The 16,721-nt window shown below is 33.0% G+C and overlaps 1 protein-coding gene across 2 annotated transcripts; it reads right to left on the reverse strand.

The window, feature by feature from the left end:
• Positions 1–7,939: 7,939 nt before the first annotated feature.
• Positions 7,940–15,829, reverse strand: LOC141708394 (PHD finger-containing protein 1-like). 2 transcript variants are annotated; one of them, XM_074512006.1, is made up of 9 exons: positions 15,680–15,829; positions 14,127–14,212; positions 12,593–13,143; positions 11,997–12,158; positions 11,728–11,853; positions 11,139–11,274; positions 10,355–10,573; positions 10,155–10,273; positions 7,940–8,470 (listed from the first exon to the last, which is right to left on the reverse strand). In XM_074512006.1, exons 1-9 carry the CDS (start codon positions 15,704–15,706, stop codon positions 8,130–8,132), a joined length of 1,767 nt encoding a protein of 588 aa, XP_074368107.1. In that variant the 5' UTR covers positions 15,707–15,829; the 3' UTR covers positions 7,940–8,129. The 2 variants fall into 2 exon arrangements, with proteins under 2 accessions (XP_074368107.1, XP_074368108.1); XM_074512007.1 differs by lacking the exon at positions 15,680–15,829 and adding an exon at positions 14,306–15,619.
• Between the last annotated feature and the right edge of the window lie 892 nt (positions 15,830–16,721).

Consider the following 16,721-nt stretch of genomic DNA (forward strand, 5'->3'; position numbering starts at 1 on the left):
CATCTTTGTATAGATTCTGTAGTAGCTTATAAGTCATGTTGACTTTAACTAGATATGCAGAATAGGTTAATTAATTGTATATAAATGATGTCTTGTAATTCTGCATAAGTGAAATGAAGTCAAGTGCCAAAATAGCTACCGACGGATGATTAACAAAGCCATCTACGGATGATCAAATGACTATCAATGGATGTTTAATATAGCAGTCGACGGATGATCAATGAAGCCATCAACGGATGTTCTGAAAGTCGACGGATGATCATATATCCAACGGATATTCATAAATTCCAACAGATGATCATATAAAGAATACAAACAGCAGTTGAACAGTAAATACTGAGCACAGCCGTCGAGATGTATACAAATCTACTGTAGAAGCCCATTAACTGGGTAATAGAGGATGAAAAGTAGCAAAGCTTAAGACTGATAGTTTTTATGTTTATTTAGTCTTTTTGACTTTGTAATCTTGGTAATATATAAACCAAGAACGTAGCAAATAAAAGAACATAACTGAGATACAAAAAGAGAGAAATCTTTGTAAGCAAAATCCTTAGCATTTCCCTGTATTCTCAGTAGTTCGATTTGTAAGCAGCTGTGAGCATTCTTGCACACAGAGTCCTCTCGATATATAATATATATCTCTGGTGGAATTGTTTAAATCCACCAGAAAGTTTTTAAAGACTTGTTTTTAATTACTTATGTTTTGATTCAATTAAGTTTCTATTCCACATTGTGCTAATCAAAACACTTATATCTATATTCGAGTTGAACATTTTTATTTCGAGAAAAAGGTTCAAGAATTCCATTCAACCCCCCTTCTGTAATTCTTGCTATATTGTTAAGGGACTAACAAAGCTCAGCCACCACCATAAACAGCCTTCTTTTAGCCTCAAAACACCACCCTTGATCTTTATTCCTTCCATCAACCTCTGAAACACTATTATATAAAATTCTTCCTATAACACCTATATATGAATCTAAATATACACTTTTACAGGGACCCGATGCATTGGCTTATGTAATTAAGCGGTCATGTGAGAACAAGGCCAAGATTGTATCCCTAGTTGAGAAGAAAGATGGATTGAGGGCAACATTGAACTTGGGTCATACTTTTGGTCGAGTAAGTTTCAGATCTCAACTCCTCACAGTGTGGATATTCTAAACTTTTAATTCAGGAACGAATTTGAGATATCTAGTATTTTCCTTTCATTTTATTCTGGTTTTGATCAATATATTGTTGATACGTTAAATTTGCGTACGCGTGATTTTATTAAAGTGATATATTAATATTTTCGGGATTATAGTTCTATTTTCTACTCTTCGAACCCACTGGAGACAAATGTTACACACATATTCAGAAAGAACAAAGAGATATATTAGTTTAAGTTTGCGGGGACATCTTTATTTCACTTGCATATATTATTTATATGTTCAACCAATTGATCTGCAGTGCCCTCGCCAGTACATAATAGCTTCCCTTCTTTTTTTTATCAGCCTTACTTCTACATATATTTCAACTTTCACGTGAACTCCAATATTATAAACTCGATGTCGTTTGCAGAAAATAGAAGCTGGTTGTGGCTCTGGAGATTGGCTTCACGGAGAAGCTGTTGTTGCTGACACGGTACTTATTTTCTGATTACCCTATCCTCTGGGGTATATTTGCAGTCATTTTATGTTGAGATTTGTTTTCCTTTTCCTTGCAGGCTATGGCTGTTGATATTTCATACCGTCTTGGTTGGATTGACAATTTAGTTGTGGAACGAGTTAACAGAATCTTTAAGCAGGCTAAGCTACCCACTGGTCCTCCTGAAAATATGTAGGTGAAAATGTTCAAGTCTATCATGGCGGTAAGAATGAGGTTAAAATTGAAATGGCTTGTTTATATAACACTTGCATTAATAGTATTTATGTGCACTGACCGGTATATATAATTGGTAGTTTGGAATTAAAAGAGGACTTATCTCACAATTGTTCTCTGCAACTTGATAAAAAGGTGGCAGATGGTTTGTTAAGACTGGTTCTTCTAAAAGGTCCATTAGGTGGTTGTGTATTCGCCGGCGATTATGATAGGAAAGCACTTGATGAAACACTCCACTCATTTTGCGAGTTTGCAAGTCTTCAAATTGACCATTGGCACTTGATAATGAAGTTCTCCGACCCTTCATTTGAGTATTTTAAATTTATTTATTTATTGGCATAGGGGTATTTTTAAATTTGTGTGTGATATTATTTTGTATTTCAACTTTAACAATAAACTCTACTCATCTTTTACTATTTTTTATGATAATAAATTTAGAAATAAGATGGAAAAGAAGTAAAAGGAAGAAGACAAATAAATGAAACTTTTAATTAATAAAAGTGAAGCATGCTAATTGCTAAGAGTAAGTTCAACAGTGTTTTAGTGTGTTCCTTATAAATATTATAAAATATTAACTTTTAATGACTGAAGACATGATTTTGAATTTCAACTCCAACAATGATCCTTATCTTCATTCCTTGTTATTATTATATTAATAAATTTGAAAATATATGAACAAAAAGTGGAAGAGAGAGAGAGATAAAAAAAAGAGAGATAAATGAATTTTTTATTGCTAAAAATGTTATAAGGGAGCACTATAAGAGCATCTCCAAAAGTCTATTAAGATCACTCTTTAATATAATATAAATTATTAGCTTTTACCAATTTAGTGTAATTCATCTCCAATAACACTCTTTATATGCAATCCTCATTCAATTTTATATTATTAAAAGTAACTTGAAATCATTAAAGTACAAAATAAAGTGGAAAGAGAGAGAGAGTATATCTTACCAATTTACTATTGTTATATGGAGAATTTCGTATAACAGTGTTTCGAAGGTTGATGGCCGGAATAAAGATCAAGGGTGGTGTTTTGAGGGCAGAGGAAGGTTGTTTATGTTGGTGGCTGAGCTTGTATGTTGACTCCTCAAGAAAGAATAGGTTTTTTGTTATTCTCTATCAAGTGTCGACTCATGTGTCATACAAGTGCCTACGTACCCTATCTATAGGGATCGAGCCTCATTTAATTCTTGGGAAACAATTCACATAGGTTAGGGTTAGGGTTCTTCGACCCGTGCAATCCAAGCCCATGATAAAGTCAGGCCTTCAGCCAATTAGTCACGTAAATCTCGACCGGCTCCACACGCTTCCTACAATCTTGCGGCATCTCCGCATTTCTTCCCGTGATTGCAAGAATACCCCATGTCGGCCACGAAATTCACGAGCAACTCAGTCATCTATGAGTCATTTTCCATGTTATACACAAAGTGCTCAAACGCGGGCCGGCCTGGTCGTCTCGGCTCGCACCGCCTTTTCTCTCAATCAATAAATAAGATGTTTCCTTTATTTTTCACAAGATGTGGGTTCATGGGTCCAGCTCGCATATGGGCACCTGAGCCCCGCTCGCACTTCACGAGCCCAGCTTACATGTTAGGGCCCAACTCACATGTGAGAGCCCAGCTCGCATGTGAGAACCTAACTCCCACGTCGCGAGCCCAGATCACATGTGAGAGCTCAACTCATATGTATGAGCTCAGCTCGCATGTGAAAACCCAGCTCGTACATCGCGAGCGCTCTCACATGTGAGAGCCCAACTCACATGTATGAGTTCAGCTCGCATGTGAAAGCCCAACTCGCGTATGAGATCCCAGCTCATATACCAACTCATGAGCCCCACTCTCATATGAGACCTCAGCTCGCATGTGCTGGCCCAACTCACATGAATCCACAATTCTAGCTCACATGTGTGAGCCCAGTTGTTCAATGCACCCATAGGGACCTTTTTAGGGCCCATGACCGAAAGCGGATATAACAACTATAAAATATTAGTTAAGAGCTAGCTAGAGGCTCTTAGAAATAAGGAGAGAGAATGGGCTCTTAAGCTTTTAAAGAGTCTCTAAGAGTCTCTTGGAACTCAAATTTAAACACCACTCTTTATTTTTCAACTTAAGAGCATATATGAAGAGTTTGTTGGAAATACTCTAAGTTTCTTAAAAATAAAGAATGAGGGTCATGTTTAGTGATTTAAGAAAGCACTAAGATACTGTTAGAATACAATCGATAATTTAATGAACATAATAAGGACCTATTTGTGATTTCTTAAAAATGTAACTTATGACTTAAAGTTGATAAGTGTCGTATAAGTGATATAAATATTGTAACTTATAAGTTATTTGAGTGTTTGGATAATTTTACATATAAGTTAGTTATACGTCGTTGAAGTGTTTGGTAAATCATAACTTATAAGTTATAATTATTTTTAAAAATTCAAAAATTTAATATAATAATTGAATAAATGAATAGAAAATTCGAAAAGACAAAATATAACGTTTAATATGAGTTGTAATCTTTATCATGTATTTTTTTCACATATTTTAAAATCATTTAATCATGTATTTTTTATTTTTTATTTTTTATTTTTTTAAGGTGATATTATATAATAATTTATAATTTACAAAAAAAATGATTTAAAAAAAAATAATTTTAATTTACTTTGATTTTTAGTGTTGGAAAATGTTGGAGAAATAAAATTATTTGATGTGGTATTTATGTGACGACTCTAGTATTTAAATTTTAGATTAGATCGGTTAATTAAAAGAGCGTTAAAATATGTGTCAAAGTCCCGTCCATTAACACGATAGAGGGAGTAACTAAATAAACATGTACTGAATTTTTTCTTTGTTAAGAAACGTGTATTGAAAATTGAAAGAAAGAAACAGCAGAATGAAATGAGAAAGTAGCGTTGCCTGCACTTTCAAGTTCTAGCACATAAGAAGTTTAAAATGATCATTTACTTTTTTTACACAAACAGTCATGAAAATTGGAAATGCACGTTAAACACCATTTAAGGGAAAATGGTTAGTGCCCAATCAGGCACTAACATAGTTCATGTAATACTCACTAGAGTATATATGTTAGTTTCTTTATTAATAAGACATGATTGTTTGGGATAATTTAAGGAACATACTAACCTAGTTCACGTGATACTCACATGAGTATATGTTAGTTTCTCGGGTAAAAAAATGTGCTTTGGTTGAAAAGGTGTATGGAGGGTCTGACGGACTTATGTCTTTCTTCAATATTTAAATTTGCATCATCAAATTTTTTATCTTAATTTTTAACCAAATTTTAATTTAGATTACTTTTTATATTTATATATTATGATACAAAAATGTCATATTGAATTTTTTATTATTAAATTTGATGTTTAAATATGACTAACTATTTATATTATTTATATTTAATTAATTAATTCAAAATAATTTCTTTGAATACACTTAAAATAATATTAAATTTATATACTTAATTAGCTAAAAACACATTCATTTCATTAATTAATATATAAGATATCATTAACATTCATTATTTAATCACAACACAATTCTCAATTTAATAATCTAAAATTACATAAATATAAATTCTTTAATTTATATTAAGTAAATTTGGATGATTGAATAGTCCTGATCTATGAATCAGTACTTGGGTTAATTTTTACCAAATTTAAATTTTGATCTATGGATCAGTATTTGGGTTAATTGTCCCAAATTTAAATTTTTGGATACTTAGAACATCTTCAACTTATAACTTATTCTTTAAAAATAATGTAAAAAATTACCTTTCATCAACATAATATAGGTTTATTTCCAATGAATGATTTTTAAAATTTCTCTTTAATATTATTTTATAATTAAAAATACAATAAAGTTACAAAATGACCACAGAGAACTGAGAGAAAGAAGTGAAGAGATTTTCTAGTATAAAATGTAAGTTTATGACTTGTGATTTGATAAGTCACAGAGACTATTGAAATTACATTTGTGCTCTTTTTCTTATTTTTTGAATTAAGAGTTCTGTTGAAATTGCATTTTTACTCTTCTTTTTATTGAGTTAAAGAGTTCAAATAAAGAGATCAGCGGAGATTAGAGGTGGCCAGACGGCCGGTTTGGCTCGGCACGAACGTTAACCGGCTCGTCAAAAAATCGTCTGAGTCGGTTCGTTGCGTGCCGATTAATTATTCGGCACTAACCGGCTGAAGAGACGAACCGATTACGAATAGAATTTCCAGAAACCGCAAACGGATCGGCACGGCACGGAACCGGCCTGTGTAACTCGTCAACGAATAAGGAATATCTGTAATTCGTTATCCGGACCGGCACGTGTCGAATAATTCGTTATTCGGCCCGTCAAGCATAGGGTTTTGACTTGACAACTTGAACCAACCAATACATGTTATCGTAGATATATATATATATATATATATATATATATATATATATATATAGTCCCTCTGTCCCATTGAATTGTATACATTACTTTTTGACACGCTTTTCAATGCTCATTTAAAACATTACTCCACAATATTTTTTTAATTTTTTTTTCTGAATAAAAGTTTTATGTTTAAACATTATGAAACTGTATTTTATACAAGTCTCGAAATGCGTGCAAACAGTAGACGTATACAAATCAGAGGGACGGAGGGAGTATATATTTAAAATTTAGATAGTACAATTTTATAAAGATTTTTTTGTTGATTTTAATAAATAATTTTATGTTCAGATCCGAATAGAGAAGTATAAGTGTGTCCCATCTAGCTCGATATCTTATTGTCTCACTACTGATTTAATATCTATTTAGATACGAATTTTTATTCACTTCTCTTAAATTAAAATTATCATTTATCGTTTAATTTTCTTTTTATCGATCTTACAAATTATTACTCTTTTATGTTGTGTGAACACCTCTTCGGAAAAAAAAACACAATTTTGAAAATAAACAAAGTAACTACTCATTTGAACCTTTTGTAAGTAATTTGAAAATCTAACTTTGTTTTAAAATAATAAATTTGTTTTGATTATTTTATCAAATAAAAATACGAGTAAAATGTGGGTTTGTACAAATTCTGTTTTAATTATTTGCAAAGTCTTTTTGTACAAAGTAAAAAACAAAAGAAAAGAAAAAACAAAAAAAAAAAAAGAAAACAGGTGGGTGAACTGATCAATGACTTCTGTGTCAAATCAAGAAGCCCGTGGTTATTCGCGGTTATATTCGGCCATTTGTTATTCGTTTTATTCGTCAACCGTCCCGAACCGCCAGACTCGCCAGAACCGTTAAAATCGCCTAATTCGCGGGCCGTTCACGACTTAACATTCTGTCAAATCGGCTCGGCACGGCACGGCTCGTATAATATTACGGGCCGTTCACGAATTAAGTGGCTGTTGAACCGAACCGCCGGAAATTCGGCCCGCCACGGTCGGCCCGACCGTGGGCCGGCTCTAGCGGAGATGCTCTTATATGGTTGGAACACCATAACATAATAAGACATTATCATTTTATTAGGTATTAATTAGTTTTCGGGTGTATCCATTTTTATATATTATAAGAGTGAAGTTCAAATTATCTAATGATAAAAAAGTTATTTTTGAAAATAATTGTGTAAATTAAATATAAGTACTGTATACAAACATCATATATTATAACTCACAGTATTTAAATATGTTATTTATTTAGAAGGAATAAATATCAATCACTAATCAAATGAGATGTAAACTAACTAATCTACTAATTTGATAAATAACTAACATAACTTTGACATGAAAGCTCTATTTTCTATATTGACATTATTGTCACTTTTGATCAAAAATCAAAATTTATAAAGATTTTCATAAACAAATTGGTAAGGAATCAATTTTTACCTATAATTAACCAGAAACCGAGACATCTGTTTTTCTGATCAAAAACTAATTTTTTGCTGTTTAAAAAAATATTAAATAATACATTAATATGAAAATAAATACTAACATAAATGTTTAGTTACTAATGAGATTTGAACTCTCGGGTACTTTACTAGTTTATAAAAACATTTAATTATAATATTTAATTATAATATCAAATCAGGAACATTTCAAAATATGCTAGATATCAAGCCAAAAATCTTGTTGGATATGCTAATTGACCTTCCAGACCATTCAAAAACAAGAAACAACATTGTTACAAATGAGGCTTCTTTGCCAAATTCTAAAAATCCAATACCTGCTCTGGACTGTTGGACTGGTGGACTGTTGGACTGTTGTATACACATCTAAGCTTAACTCTAGTTGTTATGGTAAAACTACAGAACTTCTTGTTTTATCTTCATTGTAGCAGTAAAACCTTGAGGAACATCATTCTGTTTTCCACTTGCTACCTGCCCAATAATTGGAGGAATGCTATTCCACTGTCCCCTCATTGATGGGTTAAATCCTGGCGGAATGTCAGTATTGCTTTCAATTGACTGCTTCTGAACGACGACATCAACAGTTCCTGTGATTTCTCCACCTACCATGTCAACTTCCATGTCAACATCCTCTGAATCAATATCCATGTCAACAACCATTTTTTCCTCTGCTACACCTTTAGGCTTCCTATGGCGACGTCGATATATTCCCCATAAAAAGTCACACTTGTCCAGCTCTGGAAAAACAAATTGCCAGTAAAAAATTATCTGATATCATACAGAAAAATCCATAATAATCCACTGCATGTTATTATAAAACTAAAGGAGAAATGAAGTATGAGATCCAACACTTTATCACATGAACTATCCACTTCATCTTTCCTAGTGTCAATACAACTGCAGGAGAAATGAAAATAAATTTTCCCTCACCTTCTATTTCCTTCGGAATATTTTACCTGTTAATACTTGGAAAATTATTTACGTGTTCTTCATGGCTTCATGAAAGTAACAGTACAACAACCTTGACTTTTGTACAATTATTAATGTGATATTTAACGACTTTGATGTTTACTAGTATCACTAAACTACACAGAATATGACATTTAGTTTTTTAGATTTTCCATTTTGGAGTTTAATTGAAGACCGGTTCAAAACTTCAAAATCAAGAGCTTGGTTGTGGGCCCATTTTGATGCAGAGAGTAATATATAACTTATGGACATATAAATTGACCAAGTATAAATTTAATATAACTACTCCCTCTGTCCCTTTAATTTGTTAACATTTGAAATGAAGTGTTCGACACGCATTTTAAGGCTCCTATCTACAATAGGTACATAAATGTTTTTTAAATTTTTTTTCTACTGAATAAATATTAAATGTTTAAACTTTTATTCAAAATAAGTTATACAACTATACTAGATAAGAGCCTTAAAATGCGTGTTGATCACTTCATTTCAAATGTTAACAACTCAAAGGGACAAAGGGAGTAATATTTTATAAGCATTTACAACACACACATTGCTCCTTCTAAATCATCTTAACAATGTGGGTTATTCCTTCTCCTATATACTGTGCATGTATTTTTTTTGTTTTACCGTATTCAGCATATGCTCAAGAAAGTGGCACCGAATTTGTAGGTTCGTCACTCACACCTTGTGGTGATTTTGCATTTGGGTTTCAGCAAGTTAAAGTATAACAGCTTTTTGGTGCCCATCTGGCAGGACACAGTGTTAAATGACATGTGGTGTTTATGTTTTCTGGAACGGCTTCTAATGCTGTTCTTAATGATACAGGAAATTTTGTAATTCTCGGTAGTGATCAAAAAAGGTATAGGATAGTTTTAGCAATCCAAATGATACCCTTTTGCCTCCCCGGATTATGGACAATGGCAGTGTGCTTTATTCAAAGCGTAGTGAGTTGAATTTTTCAAATGAAAGATTTCAGCTACGGTTGCTTCAAGATAAAAATCTTGTGCCGAATACAAGAGATATAACTTCAAATTATTGCACATGATGCCTACTATATAAGTGGGAATTATGATCCTTCAAATGCCAGTAATTCCAATATCTAGGTGAGGTTCTATCAGACAGGGAATACATGTACTGTGCAGAAAAATGGTGGAATTTTTATCTTAATACAGAAGTAGGTGCAGGGGTTCTTCTAGCTCGAAAAAAACACAAGTTTTCTGCAATTTAATAACCCCGGGGTAAGATTACTGGCTATACAAGATCAAAATATAGTGTCCCACTTGAACAAAGTGAACAATAAAATAACTTAACGCTGATGGAATACTTTTTTTCCTAATTACATAATAAAATAAAATAAGGAAATCTACTGACATGAAGGAGAACATGATGCAAAAAAATACGCAGATTTTTTAATAGACGTGGTAGTAGGTAGTAATAAGACTAGAAACTCACTGGGATGATCTTTGTGCAGAACTTTGGAAGAAAACACAAGCAACTCGACTCCATCAATGCAGCTTCTCAAAAAATAATTCTCCGATAACAGCTCCAGGTGGGAAATGTACACGTCCGGCCTTCAAAATAAGAGGAAGTACTAAGCGAACTATTTCACAAGAAAAATTTCTAGATAAACATTAGATAGTGTTGAGGCAAACCTGGTCCTGTTGTCAGGAAAAAAATACAGTCCTATGTCTTTGACCTCAGGATCACATCCCTTGAAAACGGTCTTTAAAAAATCCTTGTACGAAAAGAGCTCAAAATCAAGAACTTTTGGCATTTCTTTGGAAAATATTTCCACCTTGGAGAGACCTTTTGATGTTAAATGAGCCTGGAGACTGATACTGGTCTCCTCATCTTTCAATATAAAGCTTCCCCTGATTTTTAAATAGATAGTAGTTAAATATGGAGTGATATGACAAGGCATTTAAAACTACGTATTTACTTGAGGTATGACAAATAACAACTTCAGATATTACTAACAATAAATAGTACATGCTAGATATCTCAGGAAGTAATCTACAGTAAAGTTTGCATCCTTATGATAATTTTTACTGATTTAATGAAGAGATTAGCCAGAAACATGAAACCTGAAGGCATTAGTGACATGCTACACATTCACTGCTAAATATAACAAAATGATCAGTTTCTACAACTAATAGCTTACAGAAGGGACCACATCAAAAAATGAGCTCCTAACAAAAAAATCTGAATCGATTACTATATGAATAATCATTTATAGTCTACAATCTACATAATGGCAGCTATGTTTTTTCATAGTAAAATAGCATTTATATGAGTACAAAGTAAATCCATTTTAACAGTACTTGTACTACTGTAAAAAACAATGTTGAAAATCTAGCTGTCTAGCTTGGTAATTAAGCTATCATAAAAGTATTCAGTTAACTATCTAGGTGGACTATGATTAAAAGAACTACTTACATCCAGGAAGCATCTGAAGCAGGATCAGTCGGGAGAGGTTCCTCAGCTGCAACTTTCCTATAGAACTCCTTTACTGTAAATATAACACTGACATCATCTGAATTATCTGGTTTAGCATCTTTAGTAAGCTTAACACCTGCATCATAGGCATTGCCTTCCAAATTAAAATTTAAGTTGACTTAATGAAAACAGGTTATGTACCCAAATCACGATATGGAAACAAGTATTCTTTGGTAAAACTTTTGTCTGGTCTAAACTAAAACATCCAACATCTTCATATCACAATTTCAATTCAAAACTAATTCTAATTAGAAGTGTGTGTTCATATACGAAGTATAATCATAATTGAAAAGAAAATTTCTATCTACGCAATGCCACTGTTTGTTTTGATGTATATTCATAAAAAAGGTGCTTATCTATGAAAGTATCTTTGTAGGTACTTTTAATAATACAGTAATAACTTACTTGACTCCTGATTGGCTAATCAAACGCGCTCTACATATTTAAATGAATAAGCTTGTGCACGCATAAATCAAAAAAAACAGATAAGGGGAAGCAAAGTAAAGCTTTTAGAGACATGTGCTCTTGCCTGACACAGAAGACTGACCATCTGCACATGGTTCCTTGCCTACTGTCCTTTGTAAGTGGCCATTTGTACTTTTAATGACCTCAGTCGGCGTAAGGGCAATTGCAGGGGAAAGAGTGGCATCTGTTTCTGGAGTTGGATGTTAAATCAGAAGAAGAGAAACCAATCAAGCAATTACAATTATCTAAAAAAATGTTAATCAGAAAATCGGGAAATTTTGACACATGAAAGCAGAAGGGCAAAATAAAAAACTTAGGAGAATATTTGTTTACTTATAATATCACAAGTTTGCTTATGCCTTGACATCTGAGATGCGCTAGTTGTTTCTCCCATTTCCTTTTGTTTCTTAGCTTGAGAAGTTTTAATCTCCTTGACAGATGAAGTCTGCCTCGTTTGACCATGTTCCTTCACAGGAGTTAAAATGGATTTCAACTCTGAAAGACAAACCAAATACGCATCAACCAACCCATAACTTAAAAGTTAAAGTTTAACAGACAGAATAAGTAAATGTTCATGCTGTACATCAAGCTTAGACAAACTCTTTGTAAACCATTATGGAGAAAATGAAAAGTAAAAGATGACTCCAAGCTACTTGTCTAATTTCCATAACACCAATATTGTTAACTTTTTAAAATCCAATGACCAGATTTATACCCTATCACAAGAGAATGTCTAATTTCCATAACACAAATATTGTTAACCTCTTTTAAATCCAATGACCAGATTTATACCCCATCACAAGGGAATTAATCTTTACAGTGTAGGAAAGTATGAACTGGCCTAGTCCACTGGAAAAACTGCAATCTAAGTAGTCCTTGTCTTTATTTAAACAAAAGCCATACAGTCTAGGCGTAGTGTCTGAACAAACCTTTGAATTTTTGCACTAATGTGTTATTCTGGGTATTACCAGATCTAGTAGGGTGCAATTGCCCTGGATATTTGGAAGGCCCAAACTTAGGATTGCTTTTCACCACATAAGAAGAGTCTGCCTGAATAATACTTTTAGGATTCATCCGACCCATATTATGGCCAGATGCTACAGATTTAGACGGCTTGCTTGAGACCAGACCTACCAGTGTGGGTTCACCTTTCTTCTCCCCTGATGGCATATTCCGAACTTCATTGGTCCACAGATATTTTGTTTTCCCTTTTGCAACTGCTTTTTCATGCCAATTAGCTCGTGCGCCCTTACAAACCTTTTTCCTATCTTTATACTCCGTAGGATGATGAAGCAGATTGGTAGAAAGATCACCTCTAACATCGTCACCTGGCAACTTGGTAGAAAGGCTACACGAAACATCTTCAGATGACACTTTCTTTAAACCACGATCTGATGAATCCAGGTCAGTACTTTTAGTTTTGCATATCTCACAGCACCAATCAGCAGGTGCAACCATATAGAACTTACTCATGCAATATCTGAAAACCAGGAAACATTTAATAATTTATTAATTTATAAAAACAGTAACATGCCAACAATATATTTTAAGGAAGGCGTGACAATAATATAATATTAATTAAAAGGAACCTACTAGTCGATCTCTTCATGTTACAGTAATGCGCAGTTTATAAATGAACTAATTCATAGCACTCATTTTGTAGATAAAGGATATTTTATGCATTAGTTTGAAAAAAAATATGAAGTACACCATTCACTGGAGGTTTTGTAAACCAGAAAATAAAGATATTTTGGAAGTATAATTCCAGTATTTCTGGTGAGCTGAAGCATCATAATTAACAAATGTGGAAGACAGTATAGTTTACAACATTTTGAACAAGATAAGCTTGTTAAGAAGACCCGGATTGTACATTTCTGAAGACAGAAAACCAGAAAACTGTACAGCAGATTGAACAAGATAAGCTTCTGCAAGAAAACCCAGACATATCAGAATGCACAAAACCACTTAACACTAACAGTGACAAAATTACAGGTCTTGTGCAATAGTGGTCACTAAATCTTCGAAACACCATGAATTCAATGAATACCCCTCCAGTACATTTTGATAGACATAAAGCAAATTAGGCTAAGACATGAGAACTTTAACATTCAGACCTTAAAACAATTCAGTTTCCAATAAAGTACACACTTATACAATCTCCCCAATCACATGACCCTTGTAATTTGTTTAATGTAAAATCAGAAACTATTCATGTTTTTCTAAGGTATATACAATTTAAAATACGGACTTAATATAACCAAGTATGATTTCAGTGCAATAAGTTCTGAACTGAAAGTAGATGTTGTAAAGAAAGCATAGCAACTCTAATCCCAACGCCTAGTCACTCAAAGTACCAAGACATTTTGTCTCTTGAAACAAAGTGCAAATTCTTTCTTTCACAAGGGAACTATTCAATCAAAATAAGTAAAGGACGAAACCAATTATATGAGAAAGAGATAGTACAGATGTTCACAACCAACTTTGCACTGTGGGCAAGTGACAAGCGCTCCCTCTTCACCAATATCCCCACATGTGTCACATACTTTACCCTGAAAGTTTGGCAGTAGATCAGCAGTTAAAACGAAATGGTGTTTAAGGTACATAACATATATATCACTTAAAGAAAGTTGCTAAAATATTACATAATTTTATCTCATTTAGGACAAGAGCATTGGTCTGTTGCGACAATCTGAGAGGTCCAGGCTGAACCAAACCAAATTGGTCAGTTTGGTTAATACTAAATCGATGCCAACATGAGTTTTACCAAACAAACGAAATGCTTAGTAGTTGTTTGGTTCTGTCTGTTTGTTGGTTATAAACTATTCTGAAACATAGGTAAATTTAAACACTAGAAGCAGCAATAAAGCGATGTCTGTGAGACCAATGACAACTGCAAGATCACTTACAAAGCAAAATAGCAAAAGATAAAATTACAAAAGTCATGAACAGATAGCAGGTCGAAAAACTATAGCCTGAACATTTGATGGTATGGATCTTATCTAGTACAGTAGTTGGTGGTTATCAAAATTACAAGATACAGAATCAGGTAGCAACCCTAAGAAAAATAAAGAATTTGCTGAAATAACAACCAATGACAACAAAAGACCGAAACCCTCTCCAAGTGAAACGGAGTTAAAACATACCACTTTAGAAATCAGATACAAACCACTAAACCGGACTTTGAAATCAGGATTTTGAAAGCAATATTTAAGATTTAGTAAACCCCTCTTTATATATTCTAATTAGGACTTCAAGAGTAAAAAGTTGGAAATCAGGATTTTGAAAGCAATATTTAAGATTTGGCAAATCATAACATAATAATTTACATTTATTAAGGGTAAAGAGCGTATATAGAAAATTAGAGTTCACTGCTACCATGTTCACAAAACTGACTGTTAAGTGTTGATCGATAAAGAAACATTATTGATCCCTCCCCCTCCAAAAAACCATCTCCACCACTCCATTTAAAAAAAAGTCATGATTGTTGCTTTTCTACACACATATACGGAGCTTATATGCATACACATATCTACATTTCTACACTAACCCCCCACCCCCTATGTAAAAACCAGCTCTATAAACCGAAATCGAGTAAGGGGCAGGAGGGGTTTTGATAAGTACTGATTGCATGAGCAAGATTTACAACTAATTTTACGTAATAAAATGTCCGTCATTGCCAATAATTGTTAATCTTTACTCGAAATGGAAACTTGTGCACAAACTTATCAACTCTTAGCAAAACCCAAATCAAGAAAAAACCCCATTTCATCACACACATATAATCAAAAGATCACATACTTAATACTACTCGTATAGTACCAAAGATTCACTAAAACAAACATCTTCACAAAAAGAAACAAAGTAACACACATACATACAGTCACTAAAAATACCAAAACAAGACCAGTGTGTGTAAAAACACACACATAGAGTAAAACCCATGTGAAAAACAATAATTTTTTTTTGAAGTTTTGAGCTAAAAAAATGAATGGGATATAAAAATGAGTGATTTTTACCATGTGGGTGTCCACCAGTTCCGGCATTGACTGTTGAGAAATGTGTAATTTTTTAAGGGTGAAGGAGGTGAGAAAGTGAGAAGCTCAAAAAGTTGTGGAAAAGATGCTACCAGTAAAAATATGTATGGTCATTTAAGTCATCTTAAAGAAAGAGAGTTGGGACTTGGGACTTGGGAGTGACTAGTGAGAAAGTAGAAGTTATTCTTTTCTTGCTGCGGACCTTTTGCCATTTTGGGTGTATCATTGGAAGGTGAATTTACCTGCTAAGTTATCTTAAAAAAATGACAAAAATAGCCGATTTTTGAAAAAATTTAACAAAAATAGCCATTCTGAAAAAAGTGGCCAATTTTGACCGATTGAATACTCCACTATCAGTTGGGTATCCCAATTTGTATAAGATACTCCACTGGTAGTTGGGTATTTCATATATGAGATACTCCACTGCCAGTTGGGTATCTTGTATAAAGTGGATACTCCACTGACAGTTGGGTATCCCATCGGCTAAAGTTGGCCAACTTTTTAGAAATTGGTTATTTTTGTCAATTTTGTGTAAAAATAAGCTAAATTTGTCCTACACTCAGTTATCTTTGATTGGTACTTGGTTCGATTTGGCCTTACTAGTAATGAGCACTCGGTTCGGAAATAAGTACTCGGTTAAAATTTCAGAAAAAAAAATAATTTCAATATTTATTTAGTTTAAAGTATTTTAATAAATGATATACAAGATAATCAATCATGTTTTTGAGTACGTCGAAAGAGTACTCCATATAAAATTCAAAATTTTAAATGCCCGATAACTTTTAATTTAATATGAATTAAACTTGTTATTTTATAAATGATATGTAATATAAATAATTATTTTTTTTATTTTGTCTAACCTTTTACAATCATTTTAACACCAAAAATACTTAAAAGTTGTATTTCTCTATTAGAAATTAGTACCCACTTACGAGTTTTTTTTAACATTACTCATTATTTTCAATAAAAAAAAATTCGAAACCGAGTTTACTCCGAGTAATCCGAGTTTTGTCCGAGTTTGACC

The sequence above is a fragment of the Apium graveolens genome, chromosome 2 (assembly GCF_009905375.1).
Source record: "Apium graveolens cultivar Ventura chromosome 2, ASM990537v1, whole genome shotgun sequence".
NCBI lineage: Eukaryota > Viridiplantae > Streptophyta > Magnoliopsida > Apiales > Apiaceae > Apium > Apium graveolens.

What these genes read in the sequence shown, in the direction of transcription:
- LOC141708394 (XM_074512006.1), bottom strand. Translation starts at nt 15,706, where the DNA reads ATGCCGGAACTGGTGGACACCCACATG. An exon ending in ATTAGTGCAAAAATTCAAAG is followed by an intron (nt 12,159 to 12,592) that starts GTTTGTTCAGAC and finishes TTTGTCTTTCAG; the next exon opens with AGTTGAAATCCATTTTAACT. An exon ending in TTTCCTGACAACAGGACCAG is followed by an intron (nt 10,274 to 10,354) that starts GTTTGCCTCAAC and finishes CTTATTTTGAAG; the next exon opens with GCCGGACGTGTACATTTCCC.